The 18,556-nt window shown below is 41.0% G+C and overlaps 1 protein-coding gene across 1 annotated transcript in view; it reads right to left on the reverse strand.

Annotated features, from left to right (window-relative positions):
- The window catches only part of BRINP1 (BMP/retinoic acid inducible neural specific 1), a 206,334-nt gene that overhangs the window by 141,518 nt on the left and 46,260 nt on the right, over nucleotides 1–18,556 (reverse strand). The window contains exon 2 of the mRNA XM_017889683.1: nucleotides 6,478–6,745. Coding sequence (XP_017745172.1) covers nucleotides 6,478–6,695 — 218 coding nt within the window. The 5' untranslated portion in view covers nucleotides 6,696–6,745. The remainder of the gene's footprint in view (nucleotides 1–6,477; nucleotides 6,746–18,556) is intronic.

Genomic DNA, 18,556 nt, shown 5'->3' on the forward strand with positions numbered 1-18,556 from the left:
CTCAAAAAAAAAAAAAAAAAAAAAAAAAGGCACTAGAATCTCCAGAAGAAGGAAGAATATTTTTTGACTGGAGAACTAGTTTGCCCTTAACCACTTCCTCTATGCAGGAGAAAGCAAAAATGGATCCACCTCTCTTCACGCATTGAACTGCCATCCTGGTCTGTGGCCATGTCTAAAAACATGGATGATTATTTCCCCATTTTATCCTATGGACATATACTCTGGGAATCCAGTCGTTACAACGGTACCTATATTTAAGCCATCCCAATTCAAACTCATGAAGACCAAAATCTAAGACCATTTATTCAAGTATTCTTCCCACCACTCTTTTTTTTCTTCTTCCCCAGAAATACTAGTGCAGGATTTCTCAACCTCTACACAACTGAAAGTATGTTGGATAATTGTTTGCTGGAGAAGGCTATCCTATGCATTGAAAGGTATTTAGCAGCATCCCAGATCCCTGCTTACTAGCCGCTAGATGCCAGAAGCAGCCCCAACAAACACCACCACCAGTTGGGCACCAAAAATCTCCCCAAATACAATTGCTAAGTGTCCCTGTAGGAAGCAAAATTATCCCTGACTGACGATAATTTTTTTTTTTTTAGCTCCTGTCTCTCCTAGACTAGTTAAATCTAAATACCTGGAGAAAGATCCAAGCATTGGTTATTTTTAACTGTGCAGGTAACTCTAATATCCAGCCGCTTATTTGCATATTGAATCAAAATTGTACCTAACTCAACTGTAGTTCTGCCCTCTGTTGAGGTTTGTATATCTATACCACAGGGGGAATGCCAAACTTGGGAATTTGAAATGAAAAGGGGAAGGAAGAACAAAAGGTTTGTGATGAGAAAACTGAAACTGCTCATTTTTTTCCATCATAAACCAGGAGGTAGATTTAGACCAAATAACTCAAAGCAAAAGCTTAACAGGAAGATTGGCTTCCTCATCCAGTTAACCATTTATTCAAAACAAAGAGGTATCCCTTTTAGTGTGCTCTGACGTAGGTTGGAATCCAAAGACACAACACCCAAGCTGTCAAATTTAGGCAGAGCCCACAGTTCCCTGAGCCTGCTCATCAGAATTTCAATTCCGTTGAGAAAAAGAGGTTGTATCGTTAAAAAGGTATGGCTAAATACTGTTAAATAGTCTAATATTAATAAAGGTCTGTGATAAGGAGGCCTGTGTAACTCTGGGTTTTCCATATACAGGTCTATATCATTTGGGAGGCAGCTGGGCAAGGTCAAGGATGCAGCCTCTAGAATCACACTTGCCTGTGACAGGTCCTACTCTATCACAAATTAACTATTTTACCACGTACAAGCTGTACAAATACAGAGATAATAGCAATACCTACTGCACAGGATGATTGTAAGGATCAGTTGGAATAATTTTTACGCCAGATAAAGTGCAATGCTAACCACTTAAGATTTCAATGTTAACAATTAACTTGTCACTGTTGTGATGACTATTGCTTCTTTGACTATGGGAGTCATCATGGAAAAACAAATGGGTGTTCTTTTTTTCCAGAAAACATCTTTTAATATTACATTGAACTATAGTTCTCTGTAACATAATTAAGAAATGCTGGTTTCCACTAATTTATGCCATACTAATAGAAATCTAGTTCTTGTACTGCATGATTTCAAGATTATACCTGGAATCAAAAGGCTGAAGTCTTCTTTCAAGTTGAAACACAAGCCCCTGGAGTGGGGCAAGGGTGGGCTTCTCTCTAAACTCCACTTGTCTGGAAGCTCCTTGAGGGCAGGAATCCTGTTCCTCACAAGATAAACTCCCCGTATACAATATCTGGCACATCTAGATGCCTAATCTATACTCTTGAATGACTGCTGTATACAGACCACATCTCATTCATCTTAGTAGAACCATTCATCCATCCCCAGCAGCATCCATTTAGCCAAGTAGCTTTACCACAAAACCTGTTATTTTTGTGAAACGCAAGAAGGAATTACCAGGACAGCGGAGGAGGGCTGAGATCTATACAACTCTGAAATAAATATGCAACACAGCCAGGCAATTAGACTTGGCTTACCAAGATTTGATTTATGCTCAACTTTCACGTATATATTTAGAGCTCAAAGGGAGATGCAACGTAAGCCACAAACCACTTGTTCTGCAACCAGCAGGGACAGCCACTCAATATGGAACCACCACTTGTGACATAGTGACCACCATTACCAGAACATCCCCTTTTCCCTGACTCTTCAGATCCAAAGAGTACCATAACTATCCTACTAAAACCATCTGAGAAATAATTGCTAAATTTACAGCACCTACCGATGATCTCACAGTTAGGAAAAAATTAAAAAATAAAACACAAAAGGCATTGGAAACACAGGAAAATCTTTGGACTAACTGACTTTGAAATTACCATGAGAATAAAAAAATAATTCCTAGTAAACAACCAACTTCTGAAGTGGAAGAGGGAACCACCATTCTGACATGTCTTTGTGAAGCTCCTGGAAAATTCTAAGCTCTATATATTTGAAATATAAGTTATTTCTCATCCCAATTGCATGAGGCATTTAACATCATCTCAGTTTCATAGATGGGAAAACTGAGTCTCAGAGAGGTTGAAACTTGCCCATGGTCAAAAGAAGCCTGTTGGCATTTGGTAATAAATCAGGTAACTAAGAACCAGGGAGAGTCATGACAGCATAGAGTTAAGGACCCATGTTGGGAAGTCCCAGAAACCAGCTTTTGAATCCCAGCTGTGCCACTTTCCAGTTGTGTAATGTGAACAATGTACTCTTAGTGCCTTTCTCATTTGTGACATGCAACAATAATAGTATTTCCCTTCAGAATGTGGCTATGAGGAGTTAACGACTAATATATGTATAGTCTTAACAGAAAGTGAAAATAAATTACTTTGTTAGAATGATGATTTAGAACTCTAATGAAAAAAATTCAGGCATAAGATAACTTAAATTTTACAAGGCACTCTCACACAAACTGTATCTCATTGACCTAGTAGGTACGGCAGACATCATTATCCCTTTCTACAGAGGAGGAAATTGAATATCTGAGTGGTCATTTCTATCTATAGAAAGATCACTCTTTGATTATTCACTTTTTATGCCCTCTATCCTTCACTCCTAACTCTGAGCTGGGTGGAGGAGGGGGTGTGGGTTATGTGGGGGTAGGAGGATATATGTGTGTAATCTATTGGGTTTTTTTTGGTCATCTCTATATTAGCAAATAATAGTACAATTTATGGATAATGATGGGTGTTCAACTCCAAAACAATAAATGTATGCGTGAGTGAATGCTGCATGCATGAATTTGCCCAGGATGAGAAAGCTGGAAAGAGGTTACAGAATGAACAAAACCTGAATCTCTAGACTCCAGACCCAAAATCCTTTCCACTACCACATGCTGTGTTTTCAAATGACAATATTTCACAGAATCATGAAATTTCAGAAGTAAGAAGGACCTTGGAGACCCTTCGGCTAGCACTCCCATTTTACAGAAGAAGAACCAAAGGTTCAAAGGAGTTCCATTAGTTGACCAAAATTACACAACCAGGAGATAGGAGAGCTGGATCAGCACCTGAGTTCCCTGACTCTGAGGTCAAAAGTGCTCCCACTGCACCCTGGCAGATTCAAGAGCAGAAAACTCCCCCAAGCCTTCAAGTGGCAACTCAAGTTCGTGAGTGACAGAGCATTTACATCATGCACTCAAACGAATGCACATGTGCACACTGTTGCTTGGCTTGTAAAGCAACACGAGAAGATGTTTCTGCTGGGTTTTAATTAAACAGGTTCTCATTGTTGTCACTAGCAGTGACTTGACCATGATTCTATGAGCAGAAGCCAGCCTCTGTGTGCAAAGGCAGGAGAAAGAAGATGGCCTTAACCTAGTTAAATAAGGAGAGAAAGCTTCTTCCCAGTTTCTTTCTGAAGCATCCCAATCACCCTGGGTTCCAGCCAGGATTCTGGGGAGGAGGGAACCGGTGGAAGCTTGAAGTCTCGGCAGATCAGTAAGGCTGGCTCTCTAGCATCAAAAAATGTAGCACTATGGTAGTCAGGCCTTTCTCTTTTTTATGATGAAAATGTCAAGTTTGTAATGTGCTGTGTCCATGCTAGCATACAGGAAGACAGGCACAATGGAAATTGCCTATGGACATGCTTTGTGGAAACGTCAGTGTTTCAACAAAGTGGCATACAGGAAGGAAAAAGTATCAATTCACAATTGCCCCAATGATCATGTCCTAGTTGGCTTTTGCTCTGATCAGCATCTGGATGAGCACATGTCTCTGGGTGCACATTTGCATATGGGTTCACGTGCACATTATGACAAGAGTTCCGCCTAATCCTTGGACATTGTAGGTGCCAAATCAATGTTTGTGGTATTTATGATTTCCCAGTTATACCCATCCTGCACATTTTTCTTTATAGCACTTATTATACATAGAAATATGCATGTGTTTAATTAATGTCAGTCTTTCCTATAACAGCAACTATTATATTTATTTTATTCATCATTGTATCTTCTGCCCTAAACATAGTGTTGAATCTGTAGCTGGTGCTTAATAATTATTTGAGGATTAAATAAAAGAAGGAATGAATAACTAGATGACTAGGGGCCTAACTTCTGGGTTGAACTCCGTCATTTAATTAGCCATTTGACTTCGGTTAAATATTAAATGTAATTTTGGAGCTAGACAGGACCTTAGAAAACAACTTATTGGATGATTGCAAACTTTGTTTTAGGAGTAGAATCCAAAGTAAACCATACATGAAATCTTAACACAAACGCAGATATAAACCTTCTCTAGTATAAGGGAGGTGTAGGGTTCAGAATCCTGCCTGGTCATCTCTTTGCTACGCTCCCCACATTGCAATGGTTTCTATGGCTACTTTAATCAATCCTCAGATTTTTGAATAACATAGGTTGAAAACTGCTGATCTACATCAGCCCTATCATTTGATAAATGAGGACAGTAGAATGCAAAAGATGAGGGAGCTTACCTAGTGTCACAAGACAAGTGCATGAAGAACTGAAATCAGTATCCAGAGGTCTTAATCCCCCATTCTCATAGCAATCTTTTACTTCTCAACATGTCTAAAACAACCCCCCAGATGTATACAAATGATTGCAAAGAAAAATTTTTGGAAAAAGTTTCTTAGAGCTCTGCAACACTCCGCATTTGGAAGCAATACCGGGGAGGCAGCCAACAGAATGATTGGAAGGAAAGCACTGGGGTCAGCTAAATCAGTGTGTAGAGCCTAGTTCCACACCTTACTGGATGGATGACTTATAGCAACACACTCAACCTCCAAAGTCCTGATTTTCCCATCTGTAGAAGCCACTGCCCATATCATAGAGGAGGTTATGAGGATTGAACATCCTCCATTCATGGCACATGATAAGTGCTCACTAAAAGGATGCTACTGTTGAATATTCTGAATCTGTGGTTCCATTCGGGGTACCTCTTATTTCAACAGCAATAACCAACACATATGGATTATCTAACATGGACCAGAGTTCCCTTCATAAAACTGCATTGTAGCCACCACCATGTGATATTATAACTAGTTAACCTCCTAAGACCACACGTAACTACACCTGAGAGAGTTCTTTGCATTCTCTTATTCATTGAAGTCCACAGCATTCACTGTGTGTTTATGGTAACAAGGCAGAGCAAAAATCACTCTGGGGATCTAGAAATGAATTCTGTACAAGTCATTCCCTCAAAGAGTTTCCAGTTAGGTGTGAAAAATACACAAGAATGCACTCTAATTCCAAATGATTTTAAATTAAAGAGGTGTCAGTGTACAGAGCTGTGGATATATCAAAGATGTGGCAGTTAAGTGGAATGTGAAAACTCTAAAATAGTTTCAAAGAGGAAAAATTTGGGCTAAGTCTTTTTTTGGATGAGTAGAATGTCAATGGTCCAAGAACCAGTACAGACCTGCTCAAGAAAAGGTTTCTTTTTTTTCCAAATGTTTGAATGTATTTGGGTAGGATATTAGGTACATCAGCAGCGTTTTCAAAACAACGCTACTTATACTTGATGTGGCTGACTAAAATTATGATATGGATGCAGATAAACCAGATTCTGAATCCCAGTCTGACCACTTCTAACTGTATGACATTAGACATGCAATTCAACCTAGCTGAGGCTTGATGACCTAATTTGTAAAGTGGGAAAAACAATCAAAACCTTTATCTGATGGTTATTAGAAGGTTTAAATGAGATAAGGTATAATAAGTATTAAGATCCCTGCCCAGCATATAAATAAGTACTCAATAAATATTAATTATTTGATCATCTCCTTGTCATTGCTAATATCTTCTGCAAAGAAAAAAAAAATTTAAATCAAAAACAGCTTGTGGAAGGAGCACAGACCCTTGACCCAGACACTTCTGCACACAGCAAGGGTTGCACCAATCAATGCCTGACTCCACAAAGCACAATACGAATGTAAGGCAAGAGCTATTTAGCCCAGGTCTTACCTGTATATTTTATATCTGGTTGTAAATCCTTGCCGGTGTCTTTCCACAAAGGATAGGTAGCTCCTGGAGTGGTGGAAAGGCCCCCTGTCTGAAATGAGCCAATCAAATTCCTTGGAGACATGTTGGTCTGTCCCAGCTGGTTCCTGGTGGGAGGGCTGCACTGAGATACGGCCCCATATAAACAGGAAGTAGAGGAGCTCAACAAACCTCCAGTTCATGCTTTTCTGCCGGCCTTTTTCCTCTCATTCTTGCTCCATTCTGTGGAGTCCTATAGAAGAAAGAATAAAAAAAGAGAAAAAAAGAGAAACCAAAAGAGAGAGAGGAGAGGGGGAGAGGAGTAAAAGACAGAGAAAGACACAGGAAAAGAAAAAATGTGATTAACATATCTTCATAATAATACCTTATGTCAGTAAAGTGCTTTAAAGTTTACAAAACCCAGTATAGTTCTGTTTAAAAACATAGAATCTATGGAAATCTGGGCCCATGTTCCTGTTTTGCTGTTCACATATTGTCTAAACATATACAAACTGTTTGGTCTATTATGGATGCAGTTTTCTCCTAAGTAAAACAGGGTGAGCTTACGAGCCTGTAGCTTGGCACTTGGCACATCGTAGATGCTCAAGGAAGATGTGTTGAAAAAATGAATAAAATGAATTAATGCAGAAACAGAGTCTCATACACCCAGTATGAGACATGGAGACGTAATTCAAGTGACTGTACCAGTTAATATCTTCACTAACAACCTGCCTCTCATAAAGAGGTATCAATAAACAAGAGTTCCTTTTCCTTCTCTCACCAGGCATGTATCCACTGAGTACACATTTTGCTTTTGCATGAACAGATGAATGCACAAAGTCTTGTGATGGATTGTTATCATGACTATCTAGGTTGAATATTTTAGAGATGAAGAGTTCATGGAGCTTGCTTACAGTTCACTTCTGCAATGTTCAATGGAATGTCTCCCAAACCCAAAGAAATATGGCCAGAGAATTTGTCTTTTGGTGACTCAGCCTCAAAGGTTGCCCAGGGTTCAAAAGGAAAATTGAAGGCGGTCATTTTGTCATGGGTCTTACATGCTTCTTTTATTAGGGGGTATTATGGCCTCGTGGTGCTGCAAGGGTGAAATGCTTAAGACTAAGGGCTAGCTTTGGTAGAGAGGTTCCTTGTGGAGAGAATAGACCAGAAATCACAGGGTCATGCCAATTTTGTAAACAAAATTTACACTTTTTGTTTTGTTTTGTTTTGTTTGAGACGGAATCTCACTCTGTCACCCAGGCTAGAGGGCAATGGCACAGTCTCAGCTCACTGCAACCTCCACCTCCAGGATTCAAGTGATTATCTTGCCTCAGCCCCTTGAGTAGCTGGGACTACAGTCATGTGCCACCACACCCAGCTAATTTTTGTATTTTTCATAGAGATGGGGTTTCACTATGTTGGCAGGCTGGTCTTGAACTCCTGACCTCATGATCTGCCCTCCTTGTCAGACTACTTACTCGCTTAAATGTATGTGACCCCATCCTACTTATTATAACAGAGCTTCTTTTACTCCATATTGAAAGGCAGCTTTAAATCCAGTTTGTATCTGTTAGAAACAGTAGTATTTCAGGTCATGTATTTAACTTTTCTGACTTTCAGTTTCCTCATCTGCAAAATGTGGTTAACAATAGCACCTACACTCAGAACCAAGATGACAATTAAATGACATAATTGCTCCCTCTTGTGCCTGGCATACAGTAAGTGCTCAATAAATAGCATGTATGATGATGAGGATAATGATGATGAATGTCAATACTGATGTCAACTTATTCCCTATGAGACAGTGTTTTTGTTTACCTGATCCCCACTGCCTGGCCAAACCCTGTTTATATCCTTCAGCAGCCAGCCAAGGTCATGTCCTCAAAGGTCAATTTCTTTTTTTATTCATTTAAAAAAGTATTATTTGTTTACTCCTCTGAGCTATAGTTGCTCATTTCCTATAACTGCATTTTAGCCCTTATCATCTTGTATAATGCTTACAGGCATACTTCATTTTACTGTACTTCACTTTATTGAGATTTGCAAATATTAAAGTTTTTACAAATCGAAGGTTTGTGGCAGCCCTCAGCCTACCTAGTCTGTTAGCACCAATTTTCCAACAATATGTGTTCACATCGTGTCTTGGTGTCACATTTTGATAATTATCAAAATATTTCACACTTTTTTATTATTGTTGTATCTGTTATGGTGGTCTGTGGTCAGCAAACTGTGATGTTATTATTGTAGTTATTTGGGGGCACCATGAACTGGACCCATATAAGATGGCAAACTTTATCGATAAATGTGTGTGTTCTGACTGCTCCACTGAGTAGGTATTCCTTTTCTCTCCCTTTCCTCAGGCCTCCCTACTCCCTGAGAAACAATAATACCAAAATTAGTAAACCTACAATGACCTCTAATTGTTTAAGTGAAAGGAAGAGTCCTACGTCTCTCACTGTAAATCAAAAACTAGAAGGCATGGCAAAAGGCAAGACAGGGTGGAAGCTAGGGCTCTTGCACCAGTTAGCCACGTTGTGAATGCAAAGGAAAAGTCCTTCAAGGAAATTAGATGTGCTGTTCCAATGAACACATGAATGATAAGAAAGCAAAACAGCCTCGTGTTGAATGAAGAGAATTTTAGTGGTCTGGGTAGCAGGTCAAATCAGCCACAACATTCCCTTAAGCCAAAGTCTAATCCAGAGTAAGGTTCTAACTCTTCAATTCCATGAAGGATGAGAGATGTGAAAATGCTGCAGAAGAAAAGTCTGAAGCTAGCAGAGGTTGCTTCCTAGGGTTTAAAGAAAGAAGCCATCTCTATAACATAAAAGTACAAGGTGAAGAAGCTAATGCTGATGGAGAAGGTGCAGCAAGTTATCCAGAAGATTTAGCCTCGATTATTGATGAAGATGGCTACTGTAAGCAACCTATTTTCTTTCTTATTTTGGAGACAGGGTCTTGCTCTGTCACCTAGGCTGGAGCGCAGTGGTGCGATCTTGGCTCACTGCAACTTCCACCTCTCGGGTTCAAGCGATTCTCATGCCTCAGCTTCCCAGTAGCTGAGATTACAGGCGCACGCCACCATGCCCAGCTCATTTTTTGTACATTTAGTAGAAACAGGGTTTTGCCATGTTGGCCATGCTGGTCTCGAACTCCTGGCCTCAAGTGATCTGCCCGCCTCAGCCTCCCAAAGTGCTGGGATTACAGACGTAAGCCACCGCACCCGGCCAACAACCTATTTTCAGTGTATACAAAATAGCTTTACACTGGAAGATGTCGATGATTTCCATAGTTAGAGAGAAGTCAGTGCGTGACTTCAAAGCTTCAAAGGACAGACTGTCTCTCATTAGGGGCTAATGCAGCAGATGACTTTAAGTTGACGCCAATGCTCACCTACCATTCCAAAACTCCTAGAGTCCTTAAGAGTAGGTTAAATCTACTCTGCTTGTGATCTAAAGCCTGGATGACAGCACATTTGTTTACAACATAGTTTACTGAGTATTTTAAGGCCATTATCAAGAACTACTGTGCAAAAAAAAAAGATTCCTTTCAATATCATTGCCCATTGACAACGCATCTAGTCACATAAGGGCTCTGATAGAGATATACAAGGAGATTAATGGTGTTTTCATGCCTGCTGAAACAACATCCATTCTGCAGCCCATAGATCAAGGCATGATTTTGACTTTCAAGTTTTATTGAGAAATACATTTCATGAGGTTAAGAGATCGAGACTATCCTGGCCAACATGGTGAAACCCCGTCTCTACTAAAAATACAAAAATTAGCTGGGCATGGTGGCACACACCTGCAGTTACAGCTACTTGGGAGGCTGAGCCAGGAGAATCGCTTGAACCCAGGAGGCAGAGGTTGCAGTGAACCAAGATCGTGCCACTACACTCCAGTCTGGCGACAGAGTGACACTCCGTCTCAAAAAAAAAAAAAAAAAAGAAAAAAGAAATACATTTTATATTGCTATAGCTGCCATAAAGAGGGATTCCTCTGATGGATCTGGGCATTGTAAATTGGAAACCTTCTGGAAAAGAGTCACCATTCTAGATGCCATTAAGAACATTTGTGATTCATGGGAAGAAGTCAAAATATCAACAGTAACAGGAATTTGGAAGAAGTTGATTTCAAACCTCATGAATGATCATGAGGGGTTCAAGACTTCAGTGGAGTAAATCACTGTAGATGTGACAGAAATAGCAAGAGAACTAGAATTAGAAGTAGATCCTGAGGATATGACTGAATTGCTGCAATTTCACGATGAAACTTGAACGGATGACAAGTTGCTCTTTACGGATGAGCAAAGAAAGCAGTATCTCGAGATGGAGTCTACTCTTGATGAAGATGCTATGAACACTGTTGAAATGACAACAAAAGATTTAGAATACTACATAAACTTCGTTGATAAAACAGTGGCAGGATTTGAGAGTACTGACTCTGGTTATGAAAGCAGTTCTACTTTATATAAAATACTATCAAACAGCATCACATTCTACAAAATTATTTCATGAAAGAAAGAGTCAATTGATGTGGAAAATCTCATTGTTGTCTTATTTTAAGAAATTGCCACAGCCTCCCAACCTTCAGCAATCTGACCACCCTGATCACTCAGAAGCCAACAACATTGAGGCAAGACCTTATGCCAGCAAAAAGATTTTAATTCACTGAAATTTCAGATGATCATTAGCCTTTTATTTCAGTAATAAAGTGTTTTTAATAAAGGCATATACATTGTTTTCTGAGACACACTGCTATCCTACACTTAATAGGCTACAGGATACTGTAAACATAAGTTTAATATGCACTGGGAGGCCAAAAACTTGGGGTGATTCCATTTATTGCAATATTTGCTTTATTGTGGTCATCTGGAACACAACCTACAATATCTCTGCGATATGCCTGTAATTGTTTCTATGTCTGTCTTGTTCCTTGGGCTGTAAGCCTTTAACTGGAAATAATCTTTAGAAAACTATGGCTACTCTCGCTCAGCTGCATGACTCTGGACAGTCATGTCTTCTCTCCAGACCTCAGATTTTTATGTTTTCCATGTGAAAATGTGGTAACGACACAAACAATTTGTCAACTGTAAACCCATCTATACACATGATTAAATATGACACCTCATTTGTCTACTTTTCCAGCTGAATATGAAAGATAAAGCAAAGCTAAGAAAGAGAAAAAAAAATTTTAAAGAGAGATGTGATTTCTTGCCCAGTTGGTTATTTCTCTCTGTTGCCCATTGCACTGTTTTATCATGAGCTGCTATAAAAATTTGCTTGTCACTGCAAGTCTCAGCTGTCAGGGGCAAAGGAGAAAGGTACGTGAGCAGAGTGAGCTGGCAAAAGCTGTGGCCTGAGGTCTTGTTCAGAGCCTAAAACAAAGCCGTACATATTGAGTGCAGAACAGTAACAACTACAACTGCCAAACTGTCTGCCAGAGCCCCCAAGTGGCAAGCAGGGGATGAAGGCGATTGTTGGGAGATCCTGGTAGTGATACAACACACTGAATTCACAGCGTGTCACCCACACAGCCCTTCTACATGCCTTCTATTGTAAACTGGTGCAAGGTGGGAGCCTGTGAGAGAAGGCTTAGCTGTTAGACTGTTTGCAAAGAAACAAGACTCAGAACGCTGCAGCTCTCAAAAGTGGAACAAGGTCATACATGGAAGAGAAATGTGGATGTGTGTGTGTGTGTGTGTTTGTGTGTGTGTGTAGGAGAGTGAGATCTCAGCCTATAGTCCCAGAATTAGCTGAAATTTGAAAGATTTAACTCAGTACTTCCCAAGGGTGGACCTTTTGCTCCCCAGGGAATATCTTTGATCGTCACAACTGAGGGGATGCTGCTGGCATCTGGTGGGTGGAGGCCAGGGATGCTGCTAAACATCTTACACTGCACAAGACAGCCCCCACAACAAAGAATACGGGACCCCACATGTCAATGATGCAAATGTTGAGAAACCCTGCTCTAATCCAACTCCTTTTTACAGATCATAACCTGAGTGGCAAATTCGGCTAGACTCCTATCTTCTAGTTCTCAGTTAAGAGTTCTTCTCATTCTGCCACATTACCTTGGCCAGGCACTGGGCATGTATGGCTGTGTTTCAACCTGCTTTGTTCTTAGGGTCTGTAATACAATCTACATTTCCTCAGGTAGAGATGAATGTTTCAAGTCAGAATATATCTCTGTTGATTTAGAACATCACAGTAATCCGCAGAGCACCAGAAATGAAAATGAAACGTTCTATAGAGTCCTTGACTCTATTAATGGAAATGGGTATTTTGTTGGTCTGGAACAAGGAGGAGTACATATGTTACCCATATATATATATTTGTTATGATGGCAGGGAGTGACTCTTATTGCGTAAATAAGACCATATTAGCACCAACTGTGCTGGAGACTCGAGATAATATGAGAGTCACATTATCGGTATTTATTGAGCATCTACTATATGCTGGCTTTAAAATGGTTTGTTTTCTTGGTAGTTGCCAAAGCATACAGTCCAGAGCAGCTACAAATAAAGATGTATTCCACAAAATGGGTACAGTTATCCAGTTTAACAAATGAGCACCTTAGGACTCATAGACATTGAATAACTTTCTCAAGCTCACAACTCCCAAGTGTCAGACTTGGGATTCTAACCTGTGAATATCTCATTACACACTCTGTACAATCTCCAGCATTCGCCAGCCCCATCTCATTCCAGCTGAAATTACATCCTGCTCTCCAGAGATTCAAAATATAATGGGGGAGTCACATCCAAGTATGAACAATTCTAATATGAAATATGCTGCCATAAATACTATAATAAAGAAAAGAAGTCCAGTGGAGGAATGGAGGCCAGAGAAACTGTTTTCAGCAAGGGCACTGAGAGAACCCCATAGAAGAGGGAAATAGTACTTGAGAAGGGTTTCAAATAGCATGTACAGTTTTATTAAGCACACATGGGGAAAAGGAAATTACAGCAGAACAGACAGCCTACAAAAGCCTTGGGTGGGTGGGAGAAGGCAGGAGAGTGATGAGGTGTGTGCTGGGGATAGCACACCAGGTGGCAGAGAGCTTAGGGAGAACCAGAGCCCTGAGGCAGCTGATCATCCATCTCTCACTCTGTCTCCCTCTCATCAAATGAACTGTGGATTTCATTTCTGTACTATCTGCTAAGGTCAAAAGGCATTGTGGATGTTCAATAAATTCATCTATTCATTCATTACCATATTGAACAACTATTATGTGTCAGGTACTCTTCTAGAAGATAGACATTCAATAGTGGACAGAACAGCCAGGGCCCTCAAAGAGCTTATTTTTGGTTAGTGGGGAGAGGGGAGGAAACAAATGGGCACTGACTCTACATCTGGTGGGTGCAGAGTGCTCTGAACAAAACCAAAGCAGGTCAGAGGTCTGAGAGTGGAGGTGCTGCTTTCTATGCAAGGGTGCTCAGGAAAAGCATCTCTGATAAAGGGGCTTCCAGGTAGAGACCTAAAGAAAGTAAAGAGATGACTGGTGGAGATGCCGCAGGGAAAAGCAATGTCAGTGGAAGAAAGGAAAAGAGACAGGGACAGGGTGGGTTCAATGCTTGACTATAATCGGAAGTCAGGTTGCATTTCCATCTCCCACAGGGAGCTTATACTTCAGTTGCTGTGAAAGTCATTTTGAGGAAGAAATCATACATTAAGTGGACATTTACTATCTGTCAGAAACTGCACTTATTGCTTTACATATGTGACCTGTGGAAATACCAGGAGAGGGAGGGGTTATGGTACCCATTTTATACATGGTGAGGAGGGGAAACTAAGGTTCAGAAAGGCAAAGTAACTGGCCTCATACCACAAAGTTGGCAAACAGCAGATTTAGAACTGGAGGCTAAGGCCGGGCGCGGTGGCTCAAGCCTGTAATCCCAGCACTTTGGGAGGCCGAGACGGGCGGATCACGAGGTCAGGAGATCGAGACCATCCTGGCTAACACGGTGAAACCCCGTCTCTACTAAAAATACAAAAACTAGCCGGGCGACATGGCGGGCGCCTGTGGTCCCAGCTCCTCGGGAGGCTGAGGCAGGAGAATGGCCTGAACCCGGGAGGCGGAGCTTGCAGTGAGCTGAGATCCGGCCACTGCACTCCAGCCCGGGGACAGAGCGAGACTCCGCCTCAAAAAAAAAAAGAAAGAACTGGAGGCTGTGATGCCCAATTTTGGAGCCCCTGACCACATGTGTCTATCAAGAGCTTTCAATATGGCTAGTCCAAATGGAAGTGTGCTATTCACAAAAATACACACCAGCATTTCAAAGACTTAGCAAGAATAATGGAATTTATTTATTTTAATCAATTAATTTATTTTTAGTGTTTTGAGACAAGGTCTCACTCTATTTCCCAGGCTAGAGTGCAGTGGCACAAATACAGCTCACTGCAGCATTGACCTCCCCAGCTCAAGTGATCCTCCTGCATCAGCCTCCTGACTAGCTGGGACTACAAGCACAAGCCACCATGTCTGGCTAATTTTATTATTTTTTGTAGAGACTAATTTTATTATTTTTGGGAAGCTCAAGCCATCCTCCCACCTTGGCCTCCCAAAGTTCTGGGATTAAAGGTGTGAGCCACCATGCCTGGCCAATAGAATTTTAAATAGCCCACTAATGTTTTATACTGATTACATGTTGAAATATTATGATCTGGGAAATATTGGATTAAATAAAAAATTAAGGTGGTTGCTAGAAACTTTAAAATTACATATGTGGCTGGTATTCTACTTCTATTGGGCAGCAGGGGCCAGGATGAACCCTCATACTCTATGACACTGCTCCAGAAGGTCATTCATCCATCTCCACATTTTTACCAACAGTGTAGAACCCAACTTATTCTCCCTTAGAGTCATTGGGTTGAGCCAGTCTCCTCTTGCCTCTTGCCTCCAAAATCAACAAATTAACAGTAAATACAGTGGAAATATAAATTTCCATGCTCAGGGGCCACATCTCCCAATCCCCATGCCCTAGCAACAGTCTTAAAGATCTATCACTATGCATTTCAGAACTGTTGTTCTTCCAAAAGATTCACAAAGGGAATTTCCTGCCACTGGAGTTTAGAGCTTGTGAAAGGGAGGCTGGTTCTATTCTGAGCGCTGCCCTTGACCTCCTGCGACCTTTGATGAGTCACAGGCCCCTTGCTACATAGGGCTCTGGTCTACCCAGAACTGCCGACACTGCCTGTGGCGTGGCGAGCACGTGGGGCCCTTGGCTGAACTGTGCTATATATAAGCCTGCAGTGTTATTAAGGGAATTGGGTTCATCCCACACAGAGTGCATTCTCTAATTGTTGCTATTGTAAATTATTTACATCCGAGGCACACACTCAGGAGGAGGAGATGAGAGAGAATAACCTTCCAGCAGCGCTGCTACCAAGCTCATCCTCCGGAGCTTTCTGCATGGATTGCTGGGCCATGACCCATATTTTGGGCCGGAGGTAGAAGGGAATGCCTCCTCCCTCTCTCCGCCCAGGTCCCTAAGAAACTAGGCTGATGATCGGATCTGGGAAGTTAACCCACAATATTTGCCTCTTAAACCTGAGTCACCTGGATAATCTCATATAGGCTTAACTCTCAAATCTGCTTCTCCAGATAAGACTTCTCACCAATAATGCAGACCTTCAAAGCTGAGTGACCTTGGGCATGTTATTAACCCCCTCTGTGCCTCAGTTTCCTCATCTGTAAAATGTGGGCAGTAACGGGGGATGCACATCTCTTGGGGATCAGATCCAAATTAAACATAATTTTAAAATGTAACTATTTCAGTTTCAACTGAACCCCAAAACTATAGCTACCATATTCCAAACACAGGTGCATGACTATCATATAGGACTTATAAAAACAGGCAACCAAAATGCACTTTTTGGGGATTCTTAACTTCTTATGCACATCACAGCATGAAAAGTAAGATGCCAGGACTAGGAGTAGAGTTTGAGTGGCCTCTGACAGTGCTGAGCCTTCCTTCCTACCCTCTAAACTTCCCATGGGCAGAATGGGGTATAGAGGCCCCTCACCTTAAGCTTCCACAGGACAACTCAAAGAGCATGGCAAATGTTTCCTGGAGCTTGGGGGAACATGGAGAATTGGTGTCTAATCACATCAGAGAAATCTCAAAGAAAACTTTCAAAGAGAGAAATCTAAAGAGAGGCAGCCTAAAACCCAGAAGCAGAGCAGGAGCTACAATTTGGGAAGTAACTGCCTAGTTCATGGGTAAAAGGAATGTGCCCCCTCCACATAGATCAGAGGTGGGCCACCTGCAAGAGAAAACTGGGTGAGGTTGCCTTCAATCCTGACCCAGAAGGAGAGGCAATGCCAGAGACAAGAAACTGGAATAATCTCCCTGCCATGTACCAAGGGTCCAAAGGATGAGTGACAGGCAAGCAGCTGAAGATGCATTTTCCTACATCAAAGGAATCACAAAGAAATCCCAGAGAAAAAGGAAAACTCCAAAAATACCCCAAATAAATGTTGCCAGTAAGAAAAGGTTAGCATTAAACATCTGCCAAGGCTGCAAAGTACTGATACTAGATCATCAGAAAATACTCATCAAGGAAGAATCCTTCTACCTCCTCTCTTCTCCATTGTGGCCAAACCTTATGCCTTGAAGAAGTCAGAGGTCAAGGTTAGCAAGATGGAGGAGGCATGGTAAAATTGTAACTTGGGGAAAGAGGAAAATCTGGAGGAAGAGTGAAGTTTCCACTTTAAATAAAATATTTGTTGTAATATACTGAACTGGACACATTGATTACTGAGCAGAGACTATGTATGGAGAATAGAGGTGAACCCCCAAATTTTAAAAGTCACCTGAAAAAATTGTGGTCTTGCCTTAACTTTCATCCAAATGTCAGCGGAAACCTGATCCAAGAGTTAAGTTTAAAAGTGGGTGAAAAGAAGCAAGTGGTTTTTGCTTTTGTTTCTTTCTGATTATGCCCTATGAATCCTGTTTAGCCAAAGGGAAGATTTCATGGATTAAAACACCTTCGTGCCCAACTCAGTACAAAAGTCCAATTAATTCCAATGAAAATTTACTAATCAGGGTACATAAGGCAAAAAAAAAAAAAAAAAATCTTAGAATTTCTAGTGTACTTATTTATTACTTATCTTTAAGACTCATCCCAAATACCAGTCACAAGTCACCAATGGTCATGAAGTGAAGAGCAGAAGCCCCACTGCACTGTGGGTTCTGTCTTCCCTTTGCTTCCCGGGTATTGTGATAACTTGGTGTTTTTATCGGTGCCTAGTGATACAGAGTTTAGGATTGTATCATCTGACTTTAACCAAAATGAGCAAGTGACTTCAAAATACTACTGGGAAGAAACTTTTAATTGGCAAAAATGAAAATAATTCAAGGCAGCACAAACAAGAAAATGGTGAAGGGCCAGCCACCCTACAACGCTCAATCAAAAGTGAGATTTAATCAGGTTTATCAAAAATTGGAAGATTCAAGATAATCATGAAGACTAAAGTATGGATTTATGTCTGCCATCATTAATGCTGATCCTTGCTCTAAGTGGATCTTAAACACTGGGGAATTGAGATATTAGCTAGTAAAATTAATATGTGTAAATAATTTACATAAACACATTCATAGGAAGGAATATTGCCAAAAATTTCTACTGATCGCTACATGCGTATCTTACAAAAACATTCTAGAAAACCCTGGAATGGCCGGGTGCGGTGGCTCATGTCTGTAATCCCAACACTTTGGGAGGCCAAGGTGGGCAGATCACATGAGGCTGGGAGTTCGAGACCAGCCTGACCAACATAGAGAAACCCTGTCTCTACTAAAAATACAAAAATTAGCTGGGTGTGGTGGCACATGTCTGTAATCCCAGCTACTTGGGAGAAATCCTAGCTACTGAGGCAAGAAAATTGCTTGAACCAGGAAGGCGAAAGTTGTAGTGAGCCATTGTACTCCAGTCTGGGCAACAAACTCTGTCTCAAAGCAGACAGAAGAAAGAAAGAAAGAAATAGAGAAAGAGAGAAAGAGAGAAAAAGAGGAAGGAGAGAAGGAAGGAAGGAAGGAAGGAAGGAAGGAAGGAAGGAAGGAA

Source organism: Rhinopithecus bieti, unplaced genomic scaffold (genome assembly GCF_001698545.2).
Source record: "Rhinopithecus bieti isolate Rb0 unplaced genomic scaffold, ASM169854v2 scaffold_19276, whole genome shotgun sequence".
Taxonomy (NCBI): Eukaryota; Metazoa; Chordata; class Mammalia; order Primates; family Cercopithecidae; genus Rhinopithecus; species Rhinopithecus bieti.